General features: G+C 43.3%; 3 protein-coding genes across 16 annotated transcripts in view; 1 reads left to right on the top strand and 2 right to left on the bottom strand.

Moving 5' to 3' along the window:
• Nucleotides 1-473: 473 nt before the first annotated feature.
• Nucleotides 474-4,497, bottom strand: sfrp2l (secreted frizzled-related protein 2 like). 2 transcript variants are annotated; one of them, XM_028419522.1, is made up of 4 exons: nt 4,360-4,497; nt 2,138-3,368; nt 1,651-1,731; nt 474-1,491 (listed from the first exon to the last, which is right to left on the bottom strand). In XM_028419522.1, exons 2-4 carry the CDS (start codon nt 2,661-2,663, stop codon nt 1,073-1,075), a joined length of 1,026 nt encoding a protein of 341 aa, XP_028275323.1. In that variant the 5' UTR covers nt 2,664-3,368; nt 4,360-4,497; the 3' UTR covers nt 474-1,072. The 2 variants fall into 2 exon arrangements, with proteins under 2 accessions (XP_028275323.1, XP_028275322.1); XM_028419521.1 differs by having other exon boundaries at nt 2,138-2,593; nt 4,360-4,475.
• sidt2 (SID1 transmembrane family, member 2) overlaps nt 4,022-21,591 on the top strand; it is a 31,153-nt gene continuing 13,583 nt past the window's right edge. Inside the window, exons 1-23 of one of the 8 annotated variants that reach the window (XM_028419483.1) lie at nt 4,022-4,865; nt 4,941-5,062; nt 7,943-8,107; nt 8,232-8,277; nt 8,766-8,867; nt 9,592-9,675; nt 9,790-9,955; nt 10,074-10,167; nt 10,301-10,359; nt 10,585-10,611; nt 11,355-11,393; nt 11,473-11,553; nt 11,683-11,745; nt 12,125-12,240; nt 12,354-12,427; nt 12,531-12,597; nt 12,697-12,770; nt 13,104-13,227; nt 13,435-13,552; nt 13,642-13,778; nt 13,885-13,993; nt 14,106-14,182; nt 14,305-14,351. In XM_028419483.1, coding sequence (XP_028275284.1) covers nt 4,617-4,865; nt 4,941-5,062; nt 7,943-8,107; nt 8,232-8,277; nt 8,766-8,867; nt 9,592-9,675; nt 9,790-9,955; nt 10,074-10,167; nt 10,301-10,359; nt 10,585-10,611; nt 11,355-11,393; nt 11,473-11,553; nt 11,683-11,745; nt 12,125-12,240; nt 12,354-12,427; nt 12,531-12,597; nt 12,697-12,770; nt 13,104-13,227; nt 13,435-13,552; nt 13,642-13,778; nt 13,885-13,993; nt 14,106-14,182; nt 14,305-14,351 — 2,240 coding nt within the window. In that variant the 5' untranslated portion in view covers nt 4,022-4,616. The remainder of the gene's footprint in view (nt 4,866-4,940; nt 5,063-7,942; nt 8,108-8,231; nt 8,278-8,765; nt 8,868-9,591; nt 9,676-9,789; nt 9,956-10,073; nt 10,168-10,300; nt 10,360-10,584; nt 10,612-11,354; nt 11,394-11,472; nt 11,554-11,682; nt 11,746-12,124; nt 12,241-12,353; nt 12,428-12,530; nt 12,598-12,696; nt 12,771-13,103; nt 13,228-13,434; nt 13,553-13,641; nt 13,779-13,884; nt 13,994-14,105; nt 14,183-14,304; nt 14,352-21,591) is intronic. The other 7 variants (XM_028419484.1, XM_028419487.1, XM_028419485.1 and 4 more) reach the window with 7 other exon arrangements.
• The window catches only part of LOC114444708 (centrosomal protein of 164 kDa-like), a 30,505-nt gene continuing 24,675 nt past the window's right edge, over nt 15,762-21,591 (bottom strand). For 4 of the 6 annotated variants that reach the window (XM_028419454.1, XM_028419451.1, XM_028419452.1 and 1 more), the window contains 16 exons: nt 20,956-21,561; nt 20,731-20,862; nt 20,431-20,626; nt 20,126-20,248; nt 19,838-19,981; nt 19,580-19,663; nt 19,436-19,504; nt 19,088-19,347; nt 18,757-18,930; nt 18,302-18,482; nt 18,097-18,204; nt 17,881-17,983; nt 17,129-17,527; nt 16,979-17,048; nt 16,763-16,882; nt 15,762-16,630 (listed from right to left, as the gene is read on the bottom strand). In XM_028419454.1, the coding sequence (XP_028275255.1) occupies nt 16,534-16,630; nt 16,763-16,882; nt 16,979-17,048; nt 17,129-17,527; nt 17,881-17,983; nt 18,097-18,204; nt 18,302-18,482; nt 18,757-18,930; nt 19,088-19,347; nt 19,436-19,504; nt 19,580-19,663; nt 19,838-19,981; nt 20,126-20,248; nt 20,431-20,626; nt 20,731-20,862; nt 20,956-21,561 (2,866 nt within the window). In that variant the 3' untranslated portion in view covers nt 15,762-16,533. Of the gene's footprint in view, nt 16,631-16,762; nt 16,883-16,978; nt 17,049-17,128; nt 17,528-17,880; nt 17,984-18,096; nt 18,205-18,301; nt 18,483-18,756; nt 18,931-19,087; nt 19,348-19,435; nt 19,505-19,579; nt 19,664-19,837; nt 19,982-20,125; nt 20,249-20,430; nt 20,627-20,730; nt 20,863-20,955; nt 21,562-21,591 lie in introns of those variants that run through there. The other 2 variants (XM_028419453.1, XM_028419456.1) reach the window with 2 other exon arrangements.

Below are 21,591 nucleotides of genomic sequence, written 5' to 3'. Positions count from 1 at the left end.
TGTCCCAGACAAAGACAAGGCAAACTCACCTGTTTTGTAAAATGTTTCGACGCTGATGAGGATTGAAAGTGGCACCTCAGCTGACACAGGTGCAGTAATGCAGAGACAGGAGTGTGTGTGTGTTTACGGGAAGGTCAGAGACTCCGGGGTATGAATTATTTATGTGTCACGTGCATCAGAGTATATATCCTGTAATCTTTTGGTGATTATCAGAAAATGACAACAACATATACAAATCTACAGCTGACAGTTTTTGTTATTTCAGGTGAGCCTTCATGTTCAGATATCAACAGAAGCGACACAGTGAAAAGGAACAGACACAGTGAAACTGAGAGAAGCTGTGTGAAACTGACATGCGATACATCAAGTTAACATCGACAGGTGTGTGTCTGTGTGGGGTTGTATGGAGTCTCGTTACTTTGTTTACTTAGTCATGCACGAATTATCAAGAAAAAAAGACAAAGAGAATATCCTCAAATGTAACTGAATACAGTTATAGTCAAAGTTTATTAAAAAACGCAAGCATCATACAAATAAATATATATGGAAAAAGAAGAAATAAAACCCAAATTTAAACAACTTGTATGTAGCTTTTGCTTCGCAGTGCTGCTTTTCTGTTGAAATTATAGCATCCTGTTCATCCAAGCATCAATCTATTAGACTCTATGAAATCAAATGATCAGAGCAAATGTTACATGAAAGTGTGTATCAAAGCATCCCAGTATATAAAAAATAAAAACACTGCATATATTAATGAGATCAGTCTACACCCCTACAGATAAATCAACAGATCACCTCTAATAATCTGACTGTAATTTGTAACTTTTGAGCCCATACATACCATTTGTAGTGCAACATTTTGATGTGAAAATACACACATCCATCTAAATGAAATGAGTCCCACTGTGCCTGCCTAAAATGACATAAAGGCAGAGATAATGATGGTACACAGAATTGTATGTGGAAGCTTTGGTTGTGTTGTGTGTCACTTATATCTAACTTGGGTTCAGTGTTATTTAGGAACAATCCTAGCATCCTCACTGCAGGGCTACAATGGTCGGTGACTCTCTATTTAAAAATCTGCACAGGGCTGTTTTAGGAGAGCTCTGATGAACTTCTTCAGCTCTTTGTCCCCTCTGGTCCACCTCACAAGTCGACTCAGCACCAGTCTTCCCTCTTCAGCCCGAGCCAGAGCTAAGTACCACCCTGTCTGAGCCCCATTTCCCACCTTTCCTCCTTCTTTTGCTTGTCTTTTCTCCATGCGTTCCTCCTCTTTTTCTGTGTCTTCATTTGTCTCTGCAGAATCTAAGCCAGGACAAGTACAGGTGCCTCCTTCTTGTAGCCACAAAGCACTGTGGGCTATCGCACCTCCAACCACTTCTGCCTTCTCAGCACCTCCCCCTGCCCACCTCAGGATGCGGCTGCGGGCCGTAGGCACCAGCTGACGGTCACCTCCCACTGTTGACACGCTGCCCAGACGCATCTTAAATGCTGCCACAGAGACAGAGAGAATTGTATTCCATAAGGTGTCACCTCAGACACATTGTAAAACAACCACTGTGCTTCTATCTGTTCTATGGCCAGCTACTGCAAGAAATATGGAAAAAAGGGTGTGTTTAAAGAAGACTGTCTGCATCAGTTTGTTCTCACCATATGGACTGTGGCATAGGTTCTCCTGGATATCAGTCTCTCCTTCAGCAGCCAGACTGCAGGCATCACAGATAACACTGCCTGAGAGACGGAAACAAAGAGTGCTGATAACTGCAACTGTTGAAAACTTCTCAGTGAGGAGGGAGTGTTGTCTTTAAACTGACACTGATGAGGAAAGTCAGGGGCAGCACAAGATAAAAAACATGACAAACATACTGCCACTGCTATACCATCAACTTTTCCATGGTCAACAGATCAACAGTTAAAAATGAAAGTTTACGTTTTTCCCATTTGTCCTGTACCTATATGTCTAGCTGCCATCAAACCTTCCTGAGGGCTGGAGTTAAATATAACTTTTTTAAATTCATAAAAAGAAAACTTATTATAAGGTAGGCCTACGAAGTATCAATGCCTCTTCTGTAAAAGCTCAAAAAGAGTATGAAGTGATGAGTAAACATTAAACCAACAGACAGGTCCCTCCACTGACCTTTCAGCGCCTCCTCCTGTCTGACCTCCTCTGCCGTCCGCCCCTCCTGCTCTCCGGTTGCCGGGATGCAGAGCTCGGTTCCTCGCGGGAACCGGCTGCAGTTAAACATCTCAGGCCAGGGGAAGCCGAACGCACTCATCACCGGCACGCAACCGTCCCGCACGGCCTCGCACAGGTTCCTGCAGGGGCTGACAGGCCCGCTGAGCTCCGGCATACACACCGGGGCGAACAGGGAGCACAGGAACTTCTTGGTGTCCCGGTGACACAGCTTGGAGATGAGGGGCAGCCAGGCCGCTGACTGCTGCTGGGCCTCTCTCAGTGAATCATGGCCGAGCAAGTTGGGGATCCACATGCGTCTGTAGCCGATCCCGTGGCACAGAGACAGGGTGCTCGGAATTTGTTTACACACGGAGCGGATCGAGGAGCTGAACCCGAGCGACGGTGGACCGAGCTGAGCTGGAGCCACGGTGTCAGAGGCACGAGAAACCACAAAGAAAACACAAAAGCTGAGCAGGAACACAGACATTGTTTTAGTTCAGGAGTGAAATCCACAAAGCTGCTGTTCCTCTGCCTGTACTTGACCGGCCTGAAGGTGTAAACCAAGAGGTGTGGAGGAAACAGGGGGTAAATGAGAGGGCAGGCGCCTCCCAGTCATCATCCCACCCCATCAGACTGCTGTCTGCCTCCACAGCACAGTCAGCGGGGCCTGCTGTCACCATGTTGTTAAGTTTGTAGACAACACAAAACACAATTACTGAATGTTATACTGTATTCATCCAGATACTTAATGCAGTTTTTTTTTAAAAAAAAGGTCTAGATGTCAACAACATATTTGTGCTGCCTTGATTTCCTGCTATACCATTTTATACAAGTTTTTCAACTCAGTCTCAATAAGTTATCTTTTTTTGAAGAGAGGAGGGACTGAATATACAGTTCTCTGTGATATTTGATTGTTTTGTTTTTTGTTTTTAAATAAATGAAGAACCTTGAAATGCATGAATACTTCCTGAAAGAACACAAAGCTGTTCAGGTGAACACAAAGGTTATGAAAACAGGCAGGCTACTGGAAATAAAATGTAACCATTGTGTGTTAGAGTAGCTGTGTGTGTGTGGTATACTCTGTTATCACTGTCATCATACTCAGCCAGAGGGTGTCAGGGACTCTTTCATCTGTTCCAGAGAGATTGCCACATATGCACCAACATGCCTCGTCCTGCTCTCTTCTCCTATTCTAAAATTGAGAACATGTCAAAAACACTCCTCAGGCTGGTAAATAGAACAAATCCTCAGTGCTCGTACCTGTCTTTGCATTTTATACCACATTTTGGAAGCCAAACAACAACACCTTTAGAAACAGTACTTCAAGCAAGGACAGTGTGTCTGCACTGATAAAATTAATGAGCACAGAGGTGTGTGTTTGTGTTGTCTAAAGTCAGCTTCATGAGGTTGTTACCTGGAATAAGTTGTGTAGGTTCAGTTTGTACAGAGTTCTCTACAGACAGAAGGTCTGTTCAGCTACTGTTCAAATCCATGTTACATCTGAGAACCCCTTAACTAAGAAAACTATGGTTCATCATAAAGGTCAGGTAGCATAGAAAATTCTTGGCCCAGCCAGGGAAAAAAAAGATGTAAAAACATTAAGCTGCGTAATAATCATATGATTCCTTGCACATATTCAAGCACTTACAAGCAGTAAGTCCTGACACTGTCTTACTGAAATAGTATCAGGACAGTTTTATCATTGTTTATGATTCAAATTAAATAACTGGTAAGTGAAGCTACCCTCAGTTTTGTATTCATTAATTTGCCAGTGCTTCCTGTACAGTAGGCTGCTACTGATATTCTGAGGCGGTGACGTCATGACGCACAACGTCAGAGTGTTTACTGTTTAAGCGAGGAGAGGGCGCTAGTGATTCAGACTTTTCACTTTGTAAACACACTGAAGCTCTTCGCCTTGAACACGGAATGCTTACCTCTAGCGTCTGCGCTTCGAATATAGGTCACTACAACCGTTCGTGCTGGACTTAAATACACAAAATACCGAGTGTAGCGTTATTTTTAAATGTCGTCCACGACGCTGTAACTGCTTCCGATATGAAGACATAGAGCTGCATTACCCTGGTGTCTTAACCAGTAATGCTAATGTTAGCACAGCAGCCAGTTAGCAGCCTGCCAGACTTCCACGGTTCAGAGAGAGGAATTGAGTGTCGTTGTTGTCTCACCTCGAAACGTGTGTGTTTTGTTGCAGTTCCGACTTTGAATTGACAGGACGAGGAGCAACTGAATAGAAAACGTAAACATGTCGTCGTTTCTTTAGCTTGTCAGCTAGCAGCTGTTGTTATTGTGCAAGTGTCATAGATTTAGGAGAGCCAGCTTGAGCTCAATTGTTGCTGAATGGGGTGGAGTTCTTATTATTGCCTTTGAGGCTAGAGTAACATTAGCTATTAGTTCCCAGTTGAGGAAGACGGTGTTGGACAAAATGGTGTTAAGGAGTTGCTGGAAATCTCGCCATAAAAACAACAGTGGACCTGTTCCTCGTTGGACCCGACTCGGATTGGCAGTCCTATTCTGTTTATATGTGACCCAGTTAGCTTGCGTCAGTGGGTCGGTGGGGGTGACCAAGAATGTGGTCCAGAAAGATGCGGAGTTTGATGTCACCTATAATGATACGGTTACAAGTGAAAACCAGACCATCTATGCTTTTAACCACACAATCTCCAGGAATAAGGTGAGTCTGCTTTGTCAGTCTTGGCCCTAATGACATTAGGTTATGTTACTGAATTCTCTGTTTATTACGTTTCAGACAGAGGGAGTTCGAGTGTCTGTGGATGTGTTGTCACAGAGTTTGGAAAGTCCTATCCTGTTTGTGGTGCGACAGAAGCAAGCCGTGCTGTCTTTTCAGGTCCCTCTCATTCTAAGAGGGCTGTGAGTAGATCCACTTTCTTATACAACAGATGTAACATGGAAGAATGTTCTTTATTATTAAAACAACACAAAAACTGTATAAATATAGATTGTCTTTTGATCAAACAGCTATACAGCTGCTCCAGGCAAGTTTTCTAGTATCCTTCACCTTTATCGGCCACATACTGAAAATGCTGACCATACACTGATTGATCTCTGCTCTGTGTTTGTTGCATTGTGCAATGACACATTTGAATAAAATTTGACCACTTGTCTACAGAGAATTCTGAGTAAATATTGATTTAGCTAAATGTCACGAGGCAAAGTTTTTATGAGTTGACAGGGCTCTAGACTAACTTTTTGCACTGGTTGCACTGGTGCGCCTAACTTTTTTTCTTAGGCGCACCGGCACAAAATTTAGGTGCACCGCATCACACGTCCATATATTTTTCTACGCATCAGTACATTATGTACATACATATAATCTTAAAATGAATTTGGACCTTGCATAATGAACACAGTTAAATAAAAAGTATTTTAATTACTGATAAAGTACTGATAGTACTCATTCAAATTATGGACAAACTAGCCAACAAGTCTGCCTGTCAGTAATCCATAATTCTCTTCATTTTCCTGTTTGCTTTTTCTGGCTGTCACTCCTCACTTATCTATCTGCCAATGTGAATTAAAAAATGATTAAAATTACATACACCATTATTTATTTAATAGTTGTGATTGATATATATATTTTGTTTTCTTCAACATTTCTAATGTAGCTACAGCATCTCTTCTCTCATCTTCCTCACCTCTCTTCCTCTCTGCCTCTGTCTCCTCTCTTTCTAAAGCTGAGCTCCAGCTGACAGACTTTTCATTCTGTCTGTTACAGTTTTAGCTGTATGCAGATATCATATTGGCAGACAATGGTCCACTATAGCAGGATAATAACAATACTTTTTAATGGGCGTTCATCATGTAACCATGTTCTATAACTCCTTAAAACCAGCTGACTGCTGTCAGTCAGAGTGACTCAGCCTTCATGGATGAACCACACAGGTCAGATAACACTGTCCTCAGACCTGTTGTTCAGTCTGTTATGATGCTACGAGCACGTCACGCCCCCTCCCCGAACATTACCGGCTCGTTATCATCCGTCATTCAGGTCAACAGCAAATTAGCAAAACCTGCATAGTAGCAACAAATGCTCCGCTGCATGTTCACCTGAACTGCAGATTCTGCTGTTCAGCAGCAAAACGTCTTTAATACCCGTCTGTCTGTCTGCCTGTCTGCCTGTCTGTGTGCGCGCAATGCGCGCTGCTGTGAGAGGGCCGTATGAGTTTTGCACACACGTTTCAAAAAGTCCGGGCCGAAACTAACTTTGTTCGTGTTCTCGTCACCTCGGTAACATGAACAGATCTCTCTATTCTCGTTCAGTATGGAACAAGCTTTACCACACAGGATCAGCTCTGTGCAGCATATGTCCGCGTTCTTCTTCTGGATTTCCTGCAGTCTCGGCTGACCGCAGCAAACACGTTTTCAAAGATACACACACACAAACACAAAGGGGGTCCCGCCCTTCACGGTCTCTGATTGGTTCAGACCACGATATGAGCCTGATGTGTGTCTGTTGTTGGACCACAGGGAGACTTTTAACAGTCACGGAGAATATATCTCCCTCTAACAGCTGGTCGTACCGGTGCGACCTCTGATATTTTTTGGTTGCACCATTGAGAAATTAGGTCGCATGTGCGCCCAAAATGGTCGCACTCTAGAGCCCTGGTTGATCTTAGTGTATACACAATGTAAGTAAAGAAATAATCCATGGTTCCTGTTAGGGAGTGTCAGTTCCTTAGACAGTGAACAATTATAACTTTTGGTTATGTGGCAGAGATAAGATGAGGTTCAATTTTGTCCAGCTAAGCAAGAAAGATATTAAAGATGTCATAAGGTCAATTGGCATATTTTGTGGGGCGAAGCTACAAAATCTGCCTGTAACAGGCCATGATGGTGCTGCTGTAGTCAGAGGGGACACAGATTTGGCAACTAGCCATAGTCAGGTGGACTTTCATAACAGGTAAAGCATTCAGCAGTTTATTACCCATTGGCCAGCAGCCCATCTGTGATATCATTTGTGTCTCCCACACTCATGAAAAAGTCCATGTGGTTGCGAAAAACATTGCCATAGGCAGGTTTTTACAGATCACCATTGAACCTTGAACTTTCACTTCCTCCTGTGAAGATATCAACAACCCATGCAAGCTTTGAATTTCCAGACTGAATTCTGCTTTATGAAGCGTTTGTCACATGGGGCACTGATGATTATTATGTATCATGGAGTTTACTTTTTCCAATAATACCCATGATATGAAATGAAATCTCTTTCACAAAATCAGACTTTTTGCCCTATATAATCACTCTTCAGTTCCTTTTTTATATTAATATATTTTCCTTCTACCTTCACCACAGCCAACCAAGTGATAGCACCTTGGAAGTGAATTCAGGTGGTGTCTCAGGTGGTGTCTCACAACATACTACAAGCAAGAGTTTATTTTGTAGTGCAGGTTAAACTCCTCAGTAACATCACATACTCAGCCAGCCTCTGTGATCGTCTTGCTCTTCCATGACTGCATTGCATATTGGGAGCCAAAGCATAAGACCAAATGACCTTCCATTACAGTAAATGCATGTGTGCATTCTTAGAATGACAGAAAAGGGAAGAGAAGCGCTGTCATTTGATCCATCCTTTATGTTAAGCTTTAGACATGTTATGACTTACCCACCTTGAGAGTTTGTTAAATTATGCAACAGTAATCGGTAAAATTGATTACTAAAAGCTTTTAAAGTGGAACTTAATCTCTCCTGCCCTGTTTCTGTTTTTCACCTTTTGCCTCTCCTTTCCTTAAGCTACCAGAGAAAGTACTCTTATAATCATGTGGGCCGGACACTGTGTCAACCTCCAACCCGGGCTGCCTCCGAGACCCAGTATTTCTTTGTGGACGTGTCGACCCTGTCCAGCCAGGGTACAAACTACCAGCTGAGAGTGAACCGTGTTGAAAGTTTCACCTTGCAGTGAGTGATACATTTTATAATAACAAATACACTGTATAATGACTACCTGTATCCCATCTGAATGGTTTCATATTCTAAAACGTGCTGGTATGCTTGACATGTTTTATGTGTCAAATGATTACAGAACAGACAAGAAGTTCAGCTTCACTGCATCACCTTCCCAACCCCAGGTAACTAGCCTGATTGCTTTGCTTTATGTGTTTATGACTGGAATGGCCTGTGCACAACAAGAATGTTTAGGTAGCTTAAAAGTGGGGGTGGAGGGTACAAGTGAAGGACAAGTGGAAAAAGAGAAGGGAGCAAAGTATAGCAGCTTTTTGCTTGCTGGGTTGTTTAGTGTTAAGCAAGCATGATTCTTTTTCTCATAACAAGTTCTGCTTTTCAGCAATAGACAGGTGCATGTTTTATAGCAACAATAAACAATTAAATCAGTCATGGTTGTCACCCAGTCCTTCATTGTAGTAACCTTTAAGTCCAGTTGTGTTGCTGTAAACATACAAGATATGAAAAACAGGAAACTTAAAATGTCAAACTGAAATCACTGTTCTCAGCAAGTACAGCACAGTCTTGAGACTGACTAACCACAGTGCGGTTGCTGGTGCACCTTCCTCTGATAGCTGAGCTGCCGTTCTGACTGTTCTTCTTTCCTTTCTCCCAGTACTTCAAGTATGTCTTCCCAGACGGGGTGGATACTGTAATTGTCAAGGTCAACTCTGACATGAACTTCCCCTGCTCTGTCATGTCCGTCCAGGACATTCAGGTATAGTGAGGGCCAGGGTTGGTTTTCTCTCTCTTTACTTCCCCCTTCCGTCCTTGAAAGCTGGGAACAAAGAACTCTCTTCCCACTGTCGGCGCGCCGACCACAAAATGACGGCATTGTGTCATTTCGGAATGCCTGTTCGGCAGCTCTCACGTTCACATGGCCTGGGCAGAACTTTTTCTCTCAGTGCAAGAACAATTGTATGATTGGTCGGAATTTAGTGGGCATGATGAATGTGGTGAAGCGCACAAGCTTCTTCAGGTGCAGAACACACAGACAGAAGGAGGAAGTACAACGACGATGGACAGTTTAGATGAGCAGCTGGCAAATACGGCGCACAGTCTCTGTCCAAAAGGTGGCGATGCTGCATATTAAGAAATTAATCCCAGTATTGATCACGGTGTTACAGTGGCTCGATGCGCACATTAAATACCGGGAGACGGGATGTATTATTCCAGACAGTCATCCACGCGTTCACAGAATTAAATTCACACAGACCAGAGGTCTGCTATACAGTCAGCTCTAAGTGTTGCTGTCCTCAAGTGGTCAGCATGCAGTAGCACCCTTTGGCCACATGGGGGTATCATAGAAATTGCTGCAGCAGATCTTGTGTAAACGGCATTCCTCAATCTTATGTTGTTTTGAGAATATTCCACTGTTTCTTTTTCCTTTCAGAATGTTTGTATTCTAATATTGTTTTGTACAATCTGTCTCTTTTTCTCAGTGTCCTGTTTATGACCTTGACAACAATGTGGCCTTCATTGGGATGTACCAGACTATGACTAAAAAAGGTGCCATCACTGTGCAGGTACTTTTCTTACACATGAACCGCCACTCACATGGGGTTGGAAATACCAGATCCATTGTGACATCACTATATCTACTGTGCAGAGTAATGATTGTGTTGCTTTCTGTCATTCAGAGAAAAGATTTTCCCAGCAACAGTTTCTATGTAGTGGTGGTGGTAAAAACAGAGGACGAAGCATGTGGTGGGCCGCTGCGCTTCTACCCTCTGCGACCCGATGAGCTGATTGATGCAGGAAACCGCAGCAAGGTCCTTGATGTGGTGGTATCACCTGCCATCAACTGTAAGTGACATATGTAGAAATATGTGATGTTTTAAATGCTTGTTTAACTTTAATGTTTGTTGGTTGAATTAGCCATCAACGGAATACTCTGTTGTCATAAAAATATCTTTCTTCACAGCGGAGGTGTATGTGATGGGCATGCTGTTTTGTCTGGGTATCTTCCTCTCTTTCTACCTGCTGACACTGCTGGTTGCCTGCTTGGAAAACAGGCGGTAAGTTCTTTAAATACTAAATTACCACTCTGTTTTCTTATCAGAATGTTTTATTTATACACCTGTACTGCGAGAGTGACTAAGCTGCATACAAATGACGTTCTGTTGGTTTTTTTCCTGTCTTTGTCTTCAGAATGAATAAGAAGAGAGAGGTGTATGAGAATCCTGCTGACATGTCGCCTGCTGAGACAGGTAACCCGGCAACTAGCTAAGGAGGACTGGTCTATTAGGGGCTCAGTGGAGAGTGTTTGGACCTCACCATTTTCTGCTCTGTTAAATAATGCTGTAGTATGTGATATGAGGCTACATTTAACACACAGTATAATAACACGTTACCAATAGTTTTTTTTTGTCAAATCTATGTGTGTACTGAATGTGTCTTTCACTCTCTCTCCCTCATGCTAATGTGTGGTTCAGCCTCTCTGCTTGGGAAGAACGGAGATGGTATAATGACACAGTTACTCTTTTTGTGCACTTACTGCCCCTTCTCACACTGTGTTGCTTGTCCACAGAGGCTTTGCATGCATTAGCTTGCACACTTGAACTCTTTTTTTTTTATTTAAAGAACATTTCTAGAAAGGAAGATAAAGTGATGTTAGTGCTTTGTAGACTTTGTAGTAGTTACCATTTCAAGTTTTCATATGCTTGTCTCGATACAGATACACACTCTGGTATTTATTAGTTATGAATGATTTTGTTTCATTGCCTATGTGTCGTTTTTACCAGTCCTCACAGAAATACAGAACACTAAAGAAGTGTGGGCAAAAATGGCCAAAAATTTAGATAAATATGTGCTTCTGAATATCTGAATCTGAATATTGCTTCTCTGTATGTATCTCTATCCATTTACTGCAGTGTGTGGAGACATGATTCAGTTTAAAACCACTTGTTTACTTTTGAGCCATTTTCCAGTCATTTTTCTGCACAGAAAGTCTCCACCATTTCTTCCGTTTTATTGTTTTCAAGCTTTTTCTTCCTCAAAACATCCCTAACTGGATTCCTGAATGTGTTGATGCATCCCTCACCTGTCTGTGTGTTCAGACTAACAGTTCACTTGCAGTGGTGTCACTGTGTCCAACTGCTAATAAACTAACAAGTGTGGTGGTTCTTGTTTGTGTGTGTAACATTTGTTGATATACTGATGACTCATTTGAAATTATTAAATGTGTGTCTACATGTCTCCACAGGCAAGACTCCAGCCTCACCGTATGAATATGGCTCCTTTGGTGAGTTTAGGACAGCCATAAACATATTGAGTTCATTGTTTGAGTCGTGATTGAATTCACTCATAATTTTTCTCTCCAGCAGCTGATAACGGCAGCACTCAGAGTTCAGAGGCCGTCACTGACAGCGCCACATCAACGGACAACAACTACGGATACATGGGTATGAACAAACAAGCACACTGTTCTGTGATCTGCCACTCTCGCTCTGCAGTCTTCACTGCCCAAAGCCTAAAGTAGGCTTCTGTACCAGCAGCCCCTCACTGCTTTTCTGTGTGTTTTTGTGCATTAGGACAGGAGCCTTTCAAACGTCGACCAATCCTCAATCACCTTCACCACATAGCCATCCGCTTCGGTGACACACTGCCACATATTTGGCCCAATCAATTCCCAGATTTGCACCAAACCAATCAGCACTGTTTTAATCACTCAATGAAACAACAGGGCGTTATCGGATTAAGATTGAGTTTAAGAGTTATTTGATAAATTAGATTTTTCATGTAATAAAACACAAATGAACAGTCAAATAATACTGACAGTGTGGATTAGCAACAACCAGCATATTTAAGATTTAATTATCTTCTAAATATTTTTGGTTGATTAATAATCAATTTCAAAAGGTGTGATGTGTTTTGTTGCATTATCTTGCAACTCTTAAATCTAGCCTTCCAGTTAATCGATCACATTCATCTCTTTAGTCAACTGAAAGCCTGTCTCCTCTCCTTCCCTGCCAGAGCGATCATTGGACAGTGTTGGGCGAAGCAGGCAGGAGTCTCTGAGCTCTGTGGAGGAGGATGACTACGACACGCTGGATGACATAGACTCAGACAAAAACATTATCCGCACCAAAGTACACCATATCTTTTTAATGTTGTGTTTTTGCACATTAGCTTGGAATATTATAGATACAGTAAATAAATAATTTGGCATGTAATGATGCTCAATGTTCCCTTTTTATTACAGAAATTTCTTTGTGTGTCTGACTTGGCCCGCAAAGACAAGAGAATCCTTAGCAAGAAGTACCAAATATATTTCTGGTGAGGACCAGGCAGACAAAGTTTTAGGTTTAAGGCAGCATGTGTCCAAAACATGTATCTATTATAAATATACAGTCTAATTCATTGTCCTCTTTTTTTTTAGGAACATTGCCACTATTGCTGTTTTCTATGCTCTGCCAGTCATCCAGCTGGTCATCACCTATCAGACGGTATGTTTTGATACTGCATGGTGACGCTCCTAACAGCCTCCTAAGGATTCCTAACAGCCATCACCGCTTTAACATGATGTCTAAATCTGTGCTCTACAGGTTGTCAATGTTACAGGAAATCAGGACATATGCTACTACAACTTCTTATGTGCCCACCCTCTTGGAGCTCTAAGGTAGGTAGTGCATTTTTTGATTTGCATTTATGGTAGACATGCTTCAGCTGAGGGGCTGCATCCTTAGAAGGATGATAGTTGAACATTCTAGTTGCCCGGCATACTTGACAGCTGAAGTTGATACTTTGATCTGGAAGTACAACTTTTGTCCACCAAAGTTTCATTTGGAGAGTTTACTTTATTCTGCTGACAGAAAAGGTGAATCCAGTAGACCTCAAACTGGGACAGACTTGTCTTCAAATACAGCCTTTAAAGGATGCAGGCCCTGGACTGATATGGCAATAACGTAACTGTATGAAAGTATATAATGAGTAACTCTTGGCTCCTATGCAGTGCATCTAACAACATCCTCAGTAACCTTGGTTACGTGATGCTTGGACTCCTCTTCCTGCTCATTGTCCTTAAGAGAGATATCGTCCACAATCGAGCCCTGGTCCGCAACGAACTCAACGCCTTGGTGAGGCACAACACATGCTAACAGATGCGAAATACTAGTAACTACATATTCAGCATTGAGTACTAATGCCCTCAGCTCTGATGCATGTAGAGTCTGGATTGTAGTTCATGTGTATTGATTAAACTTTATTGATCAGTCATCAGGTCATTGACACAGTGGCCCTCTACTGTCTCAGTTCTCTTTACTCTCTCCCTCTCTCTCCTGCAGGAGTGTGGTATTCCAAAGCACTTTGGTCTGTTTTATGCCATGGGAACTGCTCTGATGATGGAGGGCCTGCTCAGTGCCTGTTACCATGTCTGCCCCAACTACACCAACTTTCAGTTCGGTATGACTCTCTGTGTGTCTTGTCATGGACTGTTTACTCAGCTTAGCTCAGTTCCCAGTAAAACTAAAGTGTGTGTGTTTTTTTTGCAGACACCTCATTCATGTACATGATTGCTGGCCTGTGTATGCTGAAGCTCTATCAGAAGAGGCACCCAGACATCAATGCAAGTGCATACACTGCCTACGCCTGCCTGGCTGCTGTCATCTTCTTCTCTGTGCTGGGAGTGGTAGGCGCACACACAAACATGCCACACCACACAGGTGGCCTGATTAATGTTTGAAAAGCAAAGGCACACACATCCGTTTATGATGATGGTTGGGTGTGTTTTTTAGGTGTTTGGAAGCGGGAACACGGTCTTCTGGATTGTTTTCTCAGTTATACACATTCTGGCCACGATGCTCCTCAGCACACAGCTGTACTACATGGGACGATGGAGGCTTGGTAACATCATAGGAATCAAAGCACAGTCCAGCAGGCTGCTTTATTTTATTTGGTGGAATAGCCTTTTTTCTTTTCTTTTTAATTTCTCTCATCTTTCTCCTATCTGTGTCAGATTCTGGGGTCTTGCGCAGGATAGTGTACATAATCTACACAGATTGCATCAGACAGTGCAGCGGACCGATGTACATTGTGAGTAATGGGATTACATTCTGCATCATTGTCTTGACGAGTTGTTGTGACAAAGGCAGCAAAATCTGTACAAATCCATATCAAACGCTTCAAAGCAATCTTTTCCCTGTTATGTCTGTAAGGACCGCATGGTTCTGCTTGTGATGGGGAACATAGTCAACTGGTCTCTGTAAGTAAACACTGTGCTACTTAATAATGACACTCATAAGGAATGCAGTAGTGACGGATGACATGTTTGTTTACATGTCTGCAGGGCTGCTTATGGCCTAATGACTTTGCCTCCTACCTGTTGGCCATTGCCATCTGCAACCTGCTGCTCTACTTTGCCTTTTACATCATCATGAAGGTGTGCGAGTAACGTGTAGATTTAGAGAAGAGCAGGAATGTTGTGTACATTGTAAGTTTATCGTCTGTTTGTGCATTTTTAGCTGCGGAGCGGGGAGAGAATTAAGTGTCTGCCGTTGGTATGCATTCTCTTCACTGCTGTGGTGTGGGGCTTTGCACTGTATTTCTTCTTCCAGGGACTCAGCACCTGGCAGGTCAGTAACACGTACACACACCAGATTCTGGTTTGTGGAGGTACTTATTAATATAATATGCACTGAATGTTTTTATTTCTTTTTCCTGGCAGAAAACTCCTGCAGAGTCGCGTGAACACAACAGGGACTGCATCCTGTTGTCTTTCTTTGACGACCATGACATTTGGCACTTCCTCTCCTCCATTGCCATGTTTGGATCTTTCCTGGTATGATGAGGATATGTGTGTTGTGTGTTTATCTACACAGCAACATACTTGAAACATTGTTGTTGCTTTCGGAATGTGGAGTTTGCAAATTGCACGCTAACGTCTTTCCTGCTCTTCCCTCAGGTCCTCCTGACCATGGACGATGACCTTGACACCGTCCAGAGAGACAAGATCTTCGTTTTCTAGATTTATCATCAATCTTCTGTGAGGAGCTCAACTGTTCCTCCCTGCCTTATCGCCCTTGTCTCCATTTGCATCTACTCCATGTTTTAATAAGCACAGCCAGTAGCCTGTTCCTCTGCTGTCGACGAGTGCATCTTTGCCTCTGGTAGCCAATTAGCCAGTCAGGGAAGGGCAGTAGCCCCTCCCTCCTCCTGTATGGACACTAATGTGCCAATGAATAGCTGGATCGACATCAAAGTGATGCTGACGTGTTTTGTCCTCTTGCTGCCATCATCGATATAACTGTCGTAATTGATGTTTACTTATTGCTGATGATGAATAACAATGTAAACTGTCCAAATTAACTTATTTTATATTGTGCGCATTACAATTTGGCCCACAAGTCAACAATGTATGTTGAATTTAAGGTTTGTGGGCTGTTTATATGTTGTGTGTGTGTTTGTACAAGTGTGTGTGTGCATGTTTGTACAGACATGAATCCTGTCCAGTCTTAGTGGCCTTCAATGTCCCAATCATGTTTGTCACATACTGTGCTCTGACTGATCAGATCCTCCAGCTAGCCATCCGTTCTCATTGGAGAATATTGATGATGATGATTGTATTTTCTTGACTGCCCTCAAGTGTGACTGCGAAGGAATTTTTGCACTGTACTGTATGAAAAATAGGTTTTAATGTAAAACATTGCATTGAGCAGTTACTGAATAAAGGTCTCCTTTTCAGAAAATGACAATCACCATGTACACACATACAACACACATACAGCCTAGAACAGGACTGGTGCACAAGATATACATGGATATAAAACTATTAAAATATTTCATAGAAAAATACAGCATTGTTTACACAAATATACATGCACTGCATGTTTTCTCTGCCTGCTTGTGTTTACACTAGTGGCTCACTATATGCAAACATTGAGTGAGGGAGGATTAACACCAAAAAGTGGTTTGGCTTCACCATCTTCACAAAAACATTCTTTCTAACAACACATTTAATTCTGCTAAAAAGATTATTAAACTAAGAAATTCACATAAGTGCATTACAAAACCTGACGATAAAGGGAATGTAACCTGTAATGACAAACTTGACCTCACATTTTCAGACCAATTTTGGAGAGATGTTGGAAGGAAGGCTTTTAATAATTGGCTGTGATTGTCTTACAGTTATTGAGTACACAAACTCCTGTATGTGATTGGCATGGCATTTTATTGAGACTGTATGTCCTCAGCCCTCTGTGACATGTGCCTCCCTGAACGTCCTCTCCAGTCATCTTTTCTCTCCAATCGCAGCAGAGGGGGTGGGACTATACCTGAAAACCTTTGCTCTGACAGTTTGTAAAAAAGAAATGTAAACATCACAATGCTGATCTGTCACAGTCATTGGTGCTCCAAAGTCCTCTGAGACTGAACTGTGCATCGTGTCCTCAGTAATGATAGACTCTGATCTGGTTGTTATCATCAAGACCCAGCTGGACCAGGCTCTTCTTGTTGGAGGGAGGCTGATAGCGTGTTAACAGAGGTCTGGAAGGTGCAGTTAAAGACGATGTGCTAATATGGTAATAAGTAATAGATAACCTGAAGTAGTAAACAGGTAACCGGGAAACCAAATGTACCAAATGACAGGTTGGATGAGTACCTGAGATAAAAGGATACATGCTGGTGTCTTTCTTGCGCATCTCCAACCACCTCTTGTTGCTGTCAATTAATCCCTGCAGCCTCTGGCCATCCATGGCCACTGATGTCTGTGTGGGTCGCAGGCCACGGCTATGTTCACTAGGACACAAGCACAGTTTTGGGAGTGCAGTGAGTACATTAAGAGTATACTGTGTAATCAGTTCTAACCGAATGATTGACTGTGTGTTGTCGTACCTAACAGGAGTGTATGATGAGTAGGCCGGGGTGCTCCTTGTGCTTGAATACACTGGGGCAACAGGTGCTCCTGGAGAACAGAACTACAGGTCAACAACAGTGAAAGAGATTAAACCCCAGTAATGGTGCTTTACTATTACACTGACATACCAGGGAAAATCTGGCTCCATCGGCTATTAATGAGGTCCTCAGAGGTCCTCAGTTCGCTGCTGATGGGGGTACTGAACAGAGGATTAGCTGTAGAGCTGCTCTGAGGTGCCCAGGCCCACGTAGGTTCTAAGAGTCTCACAGGAGGAGGTGGAGTTAAGAGGTTGGGATCAAGGTTGTGCATTTGGGGAATGACTGATGCAGAGGTGGAGGCGTTGGGAGCTGGGTAGGAGTGAGGATGTGACAGAGGCACGGGGATAGCCGAGTAGGCTGTGGTGCTCTGCCTCTGGGCCAGTGAACCCAGGGAACCCAGTGCACCGAGAACTGTGTTGAGCTGCCCCGAGATCTGCTGCAAGGACTCTGCTAACTCCTGGATTTTGGCTGGAACAGTAGGGTGACCTCCTGATGAAAGAGGGAAAAAAGCAGGTAGAGAGCTGCACAGTGGGTTTAAAGGGAAGGTCAGGTGTAATATTTGCACAATTCATGAAGGCAGTTGAGCTACTTTCAAAGTCTTACTACCTGATGCTGCAATTTGCATCAATAACTATACTCTCTGAATTCAGAAAAAAGGATTTACCTTCTCAAAATGACAAAAAAATGTCTTTTAATTAAATAATGGGGATTATAGTTTCAATAGCATAGTAATCCATTAAATTATTCTCTCGATACTAAACTTGTTTCATTCCTTATTCATTTAAGTGTAACATAAAGGGGTCACATTTAAACAGATATAGGAGCATCTGATTCTGTATTACCTGCACCATCCGGTGGATCCACCGTGCTGCTCAGGTCTGACTCAGTCACATCAAAGGTCACCTTCCTGCCTCCAGCCAGCCGAGACAAATTCTCAAAGTGCGGCTGAAGAACGAAACAGCCAAGACTCTTGTTAATGACTTTCGAATAAGAATGGCACCAAACTTTATACAGAGTATACAGCAGACTAGAGATACAATCTGATGTTTTCTCCTGACCTCCTCAGCTATAGAGCTCTCCAACTGCTGAAGCTGCTCCTCTTTCCTCCGCAGCAGAGTGTTTCCTCTCTGAACTGTGCGCTGAAGCTCTGCAACATTCCTGGCTTCCTGCAAGAAAAACAAAACAAACACTTGTTTAAAAGCAACCCAACCTTACCAAGCTCCAGCTTGAGTCCCACAGGAGGTGGGTCACAGTCCTCCCTACCTGCTGCAGGTTTGTTATCATTTCCTCAGTCACTCCTCCTTGATGACTGGGGACCTGAGTGGAGCTGGTCTGGGCTGCCTGCAGAGCTGTCTGTCTCTCCATCAGACGGCTGCTCTCCCTCTCCAGGAAGAGTTTGGTCTTGTGGATGGAGGCACTGTGTGAAGAGAGGTACCGCCTGAAGCTGAGTGCAGAGGTGAGGGAACAGAAATTATAGTTAGTGACACATACAGTAGAACAATGGAGCGTGCTCAATGTTAAAAGTAAACATCTAGTGGTAATAATTCACTGACCTAGAATTAATTACCTAGAAATTATTGCTGTGCCACTAATCAGTCCATGTCAAGTACTAAACAAACAACACTCAATAACAACAACAACAACAACAAACAACAATAAATAACCAACAGTGTGCATGTATGGCCAGGAACTGTTATGTTGTGTTTGTGTCTCCTTACTCGTCCATGCTGCTGTGGCTGTCGGGTGCAGGGGAGAGAGGCGGGTCGTTCAGGCCTTCTACAGTCAGCGATGCGTCTCTCTCGTCACTGGAGGGCGCAGTCACCTTCTCTGCCTTCTTCTTGTTCTGCTCTGATCTCAGGGAGTTGTTCACTCCTTCACTTAGTTCCAGCTCACTGAAAAAACAGACCATGGTCCATTTAAAATCCTGCAAACTTTGCAAAGACAATTAACATGCAAATGAACACACGCTTGCAACAGTATATCATTTAGATTGAATTTTATTTATCTACTATGATGAAGGAAACGGAATCCTTTGAAGGAAACCAGTACCTGATTCTGCGACTGAGACGTTTACACCTCTCCTGCAGCAGCGCCACCTTGCTCTCTAGTTGTTCCTTTTCCTCCTTGGCTCTTCTGCTCTCTTCCCTGGCTTTGTCTCTCTCCTCCCTCAGCCTTTGTGCCTCCTCCTTGGCCTCACTCCTCTCTTCCCTAGCTCTGTGGATGAGTTCTCGGGCTTGAGCTTTCTCCACCCTCATCCTCTCCAGCTCCTCCTTCAGCTGGTCTCTCTCCTGGATCAGCAGAGGTAAGGCCTGAACATACAGGATGGTAAATTACAGTTTTACAGATGTAAAGCTGGTACAAATAATCTATCCATGAGGAGAAAATCAGACTTTGGACCTCTATCTGACTCTCCACTTCTTCCTCCTCTTGTCCGAGCTTCTTCCAACTCCTCTTCAGATCTGCTTCCTGATAGATGGCAAAAATGATTAGCTAATGTGGCTTACTTTAGTCTTATTAATACAAACGGTTTGGGAAAGGAACCTTAGTCTGCAGCATGATCTCCTGGCTCTTCAGTTCCTTAGATCTCAGCTCCAACTGATCTGCCAGATCTTGAAGCTCTGACTCCTACAGAAAAAAGAATAACCTCTCTGTTTTAGCATCATGTTGTTCCAGGAGTGCACATACTAAAAGAGCCAAGTTTTATTAACTGATGCTAATCTAAACCATCAACTTCATCATATCTATAAAGGTAAACAAAGATGCATAGCTAGCAGGCATATATGTGCCTGGCTGTCTCACCTTCCGTGAGTGTGTCAGCTGGGTCTTTTTTATCTGGGCGTCAAGCTGCAAACGGAGTTTCTCCAGTTGGACAGTATGTGAGGCTTGAAGACGATCTCTGTCCTCCTGCAGAGTGGACAGCAAACGCTCCCTCTGAGCAGTCTCCTGGAACACAGACAAAAAGTCATATACTGCAACTGCCAAGATTGTGAACTACAATGTTGAAACATTAGTTTAAACTTCAGTTGAATCATCATACTGCATATAAAGGTAGAAGTTGCATAGAATATATCTGATATACTCTCTGACCTCATCGAGGTATTTCTCTCTGAGGCTGTTCATCTCCCTCCTGTGGTCGTCCCTCAGCTGCTCCAGCTTCCTCTCGTGATCCCGCTGCACTTCCTCTCTTATCTCCTGAAGTACATCTCCCAGCTAGGCAGCGGTAGGGACGGTCAGTTTACAACAATAAAAAAGTTAGGACAAATCAAAAAAAGGTCAAATTAATGATGTCATTCTTTTCTTGTGAGTGTCCTAAGCTCTCTGTGGTACTCTGCTAATTGCTGTTCAGGTCGTGGACTCATCATCAGATCCCTCATTCTTTCTGTGGTTCTGACCTCTTGTTTAATAGAGTCCAGTTTCTCTCCTCTCTCTCTCTGGAGTTTTCTCCTCTCAGCCTGCAGCTCCTCTTCTGACTCCACCTTCAGATGCTCAAGCTCCTGCCTCCTCTGCACCTCCAGTCTTTCACGTGCCGCAGCTTGTTCTTCCCCCAGAGTCATTTTTAATTCCTTTAACATGACCTCACTTTCCTCCCTGAGGACACAGTCATCAGTAACAATGGTGATTACATTTATGTTCAAGTCCTATGAGGGCTTCAGTGTGTTAATAGCCACCATATTATAAAAAAAGAGTCTGACCTGAGTTTGTGTTGCTGTTTCTCTCTCTCCCTCTTAACAGTCTCTCTGAGCTCCTTCAGCATTCCATCAGACTCTTCATTCAGCCTGGCTTCCTCCTCTCTTCTCTTAGACAGAAGATGCTGCTGGAGAGTCCTGGGAAGATGCACAGTATGAAGTGTGTTGTGTTTGTAAGTGTGTTAAACCAAATGACCTCTATAAGGACTACAGTATACTCTCCATCATTACCTCAGTCTTTTTTCACTCTCCTCCTTCAGTTTCTTCTCCTCCTCCTCCTCTTTCTTCCTCAGCTCCTCCTGAAGGAGTTGCAGCCTCTTCTCTTTTTCCTCCAAGACATGCTCCCTCTTCTCCTCTATCTCTCGCTCAGTCTTTCTGGTCACCTTCTGCTCCTCTTCCTCCTCCCTCTCCTTCAGAATTCTCTCCTCCCTTTCAACCCTTTTCCTTTCCTCTTCCTCCTCCCTCTCCTTCAGAATTCTCTCCTCCCTTTCAACCCTTTTCCTCTCCTTTTTCTCCTCCTCCTCCTCTGCTTTCCTCTCCCTCTCTTTCTTCTCCCTTTCTCTCTGGATACTCCAGGTGGGCTCTTCTCCCAGCAGGCTCTCTTTAGTTTTTAATAGAAAATCAGCATCATCGAGTTGGGTGTTCTCAGTCCGGACCAGTCGACCTCTAGAGGTTTCAGGCCTCGGTAGCCCCAGAGACATGCCAAGGCCTTGGGCTTTTTGATGGTGGCTGATGCCGCCTTCTGAAAGGGAGGAGCTAGAGAGTGAAGGTGAAGGGCTGGACTGATGAAGGACAAGCCGCTCAACTTTATGGACTGGAGGGTCTGCCTGTGTATGCCTAGGGACAGAGCAGGAGAGAAGTTCCAGT

This window comes from Parambassis ranga, chromosome 13, assembly GCF_900634625.1.
Source record: "Parambassis ranga chromosome 13, fParRan2.1, whole genome shotgun sequence".
NCBI lineage: Eukaryota > Metazoa > Chordata > Actinopteri > Ambassidae > Parambassis > Parambassis ranga.
This window is presented reverse-complemented; position numbering and strand designations above follow the sequence as displayed.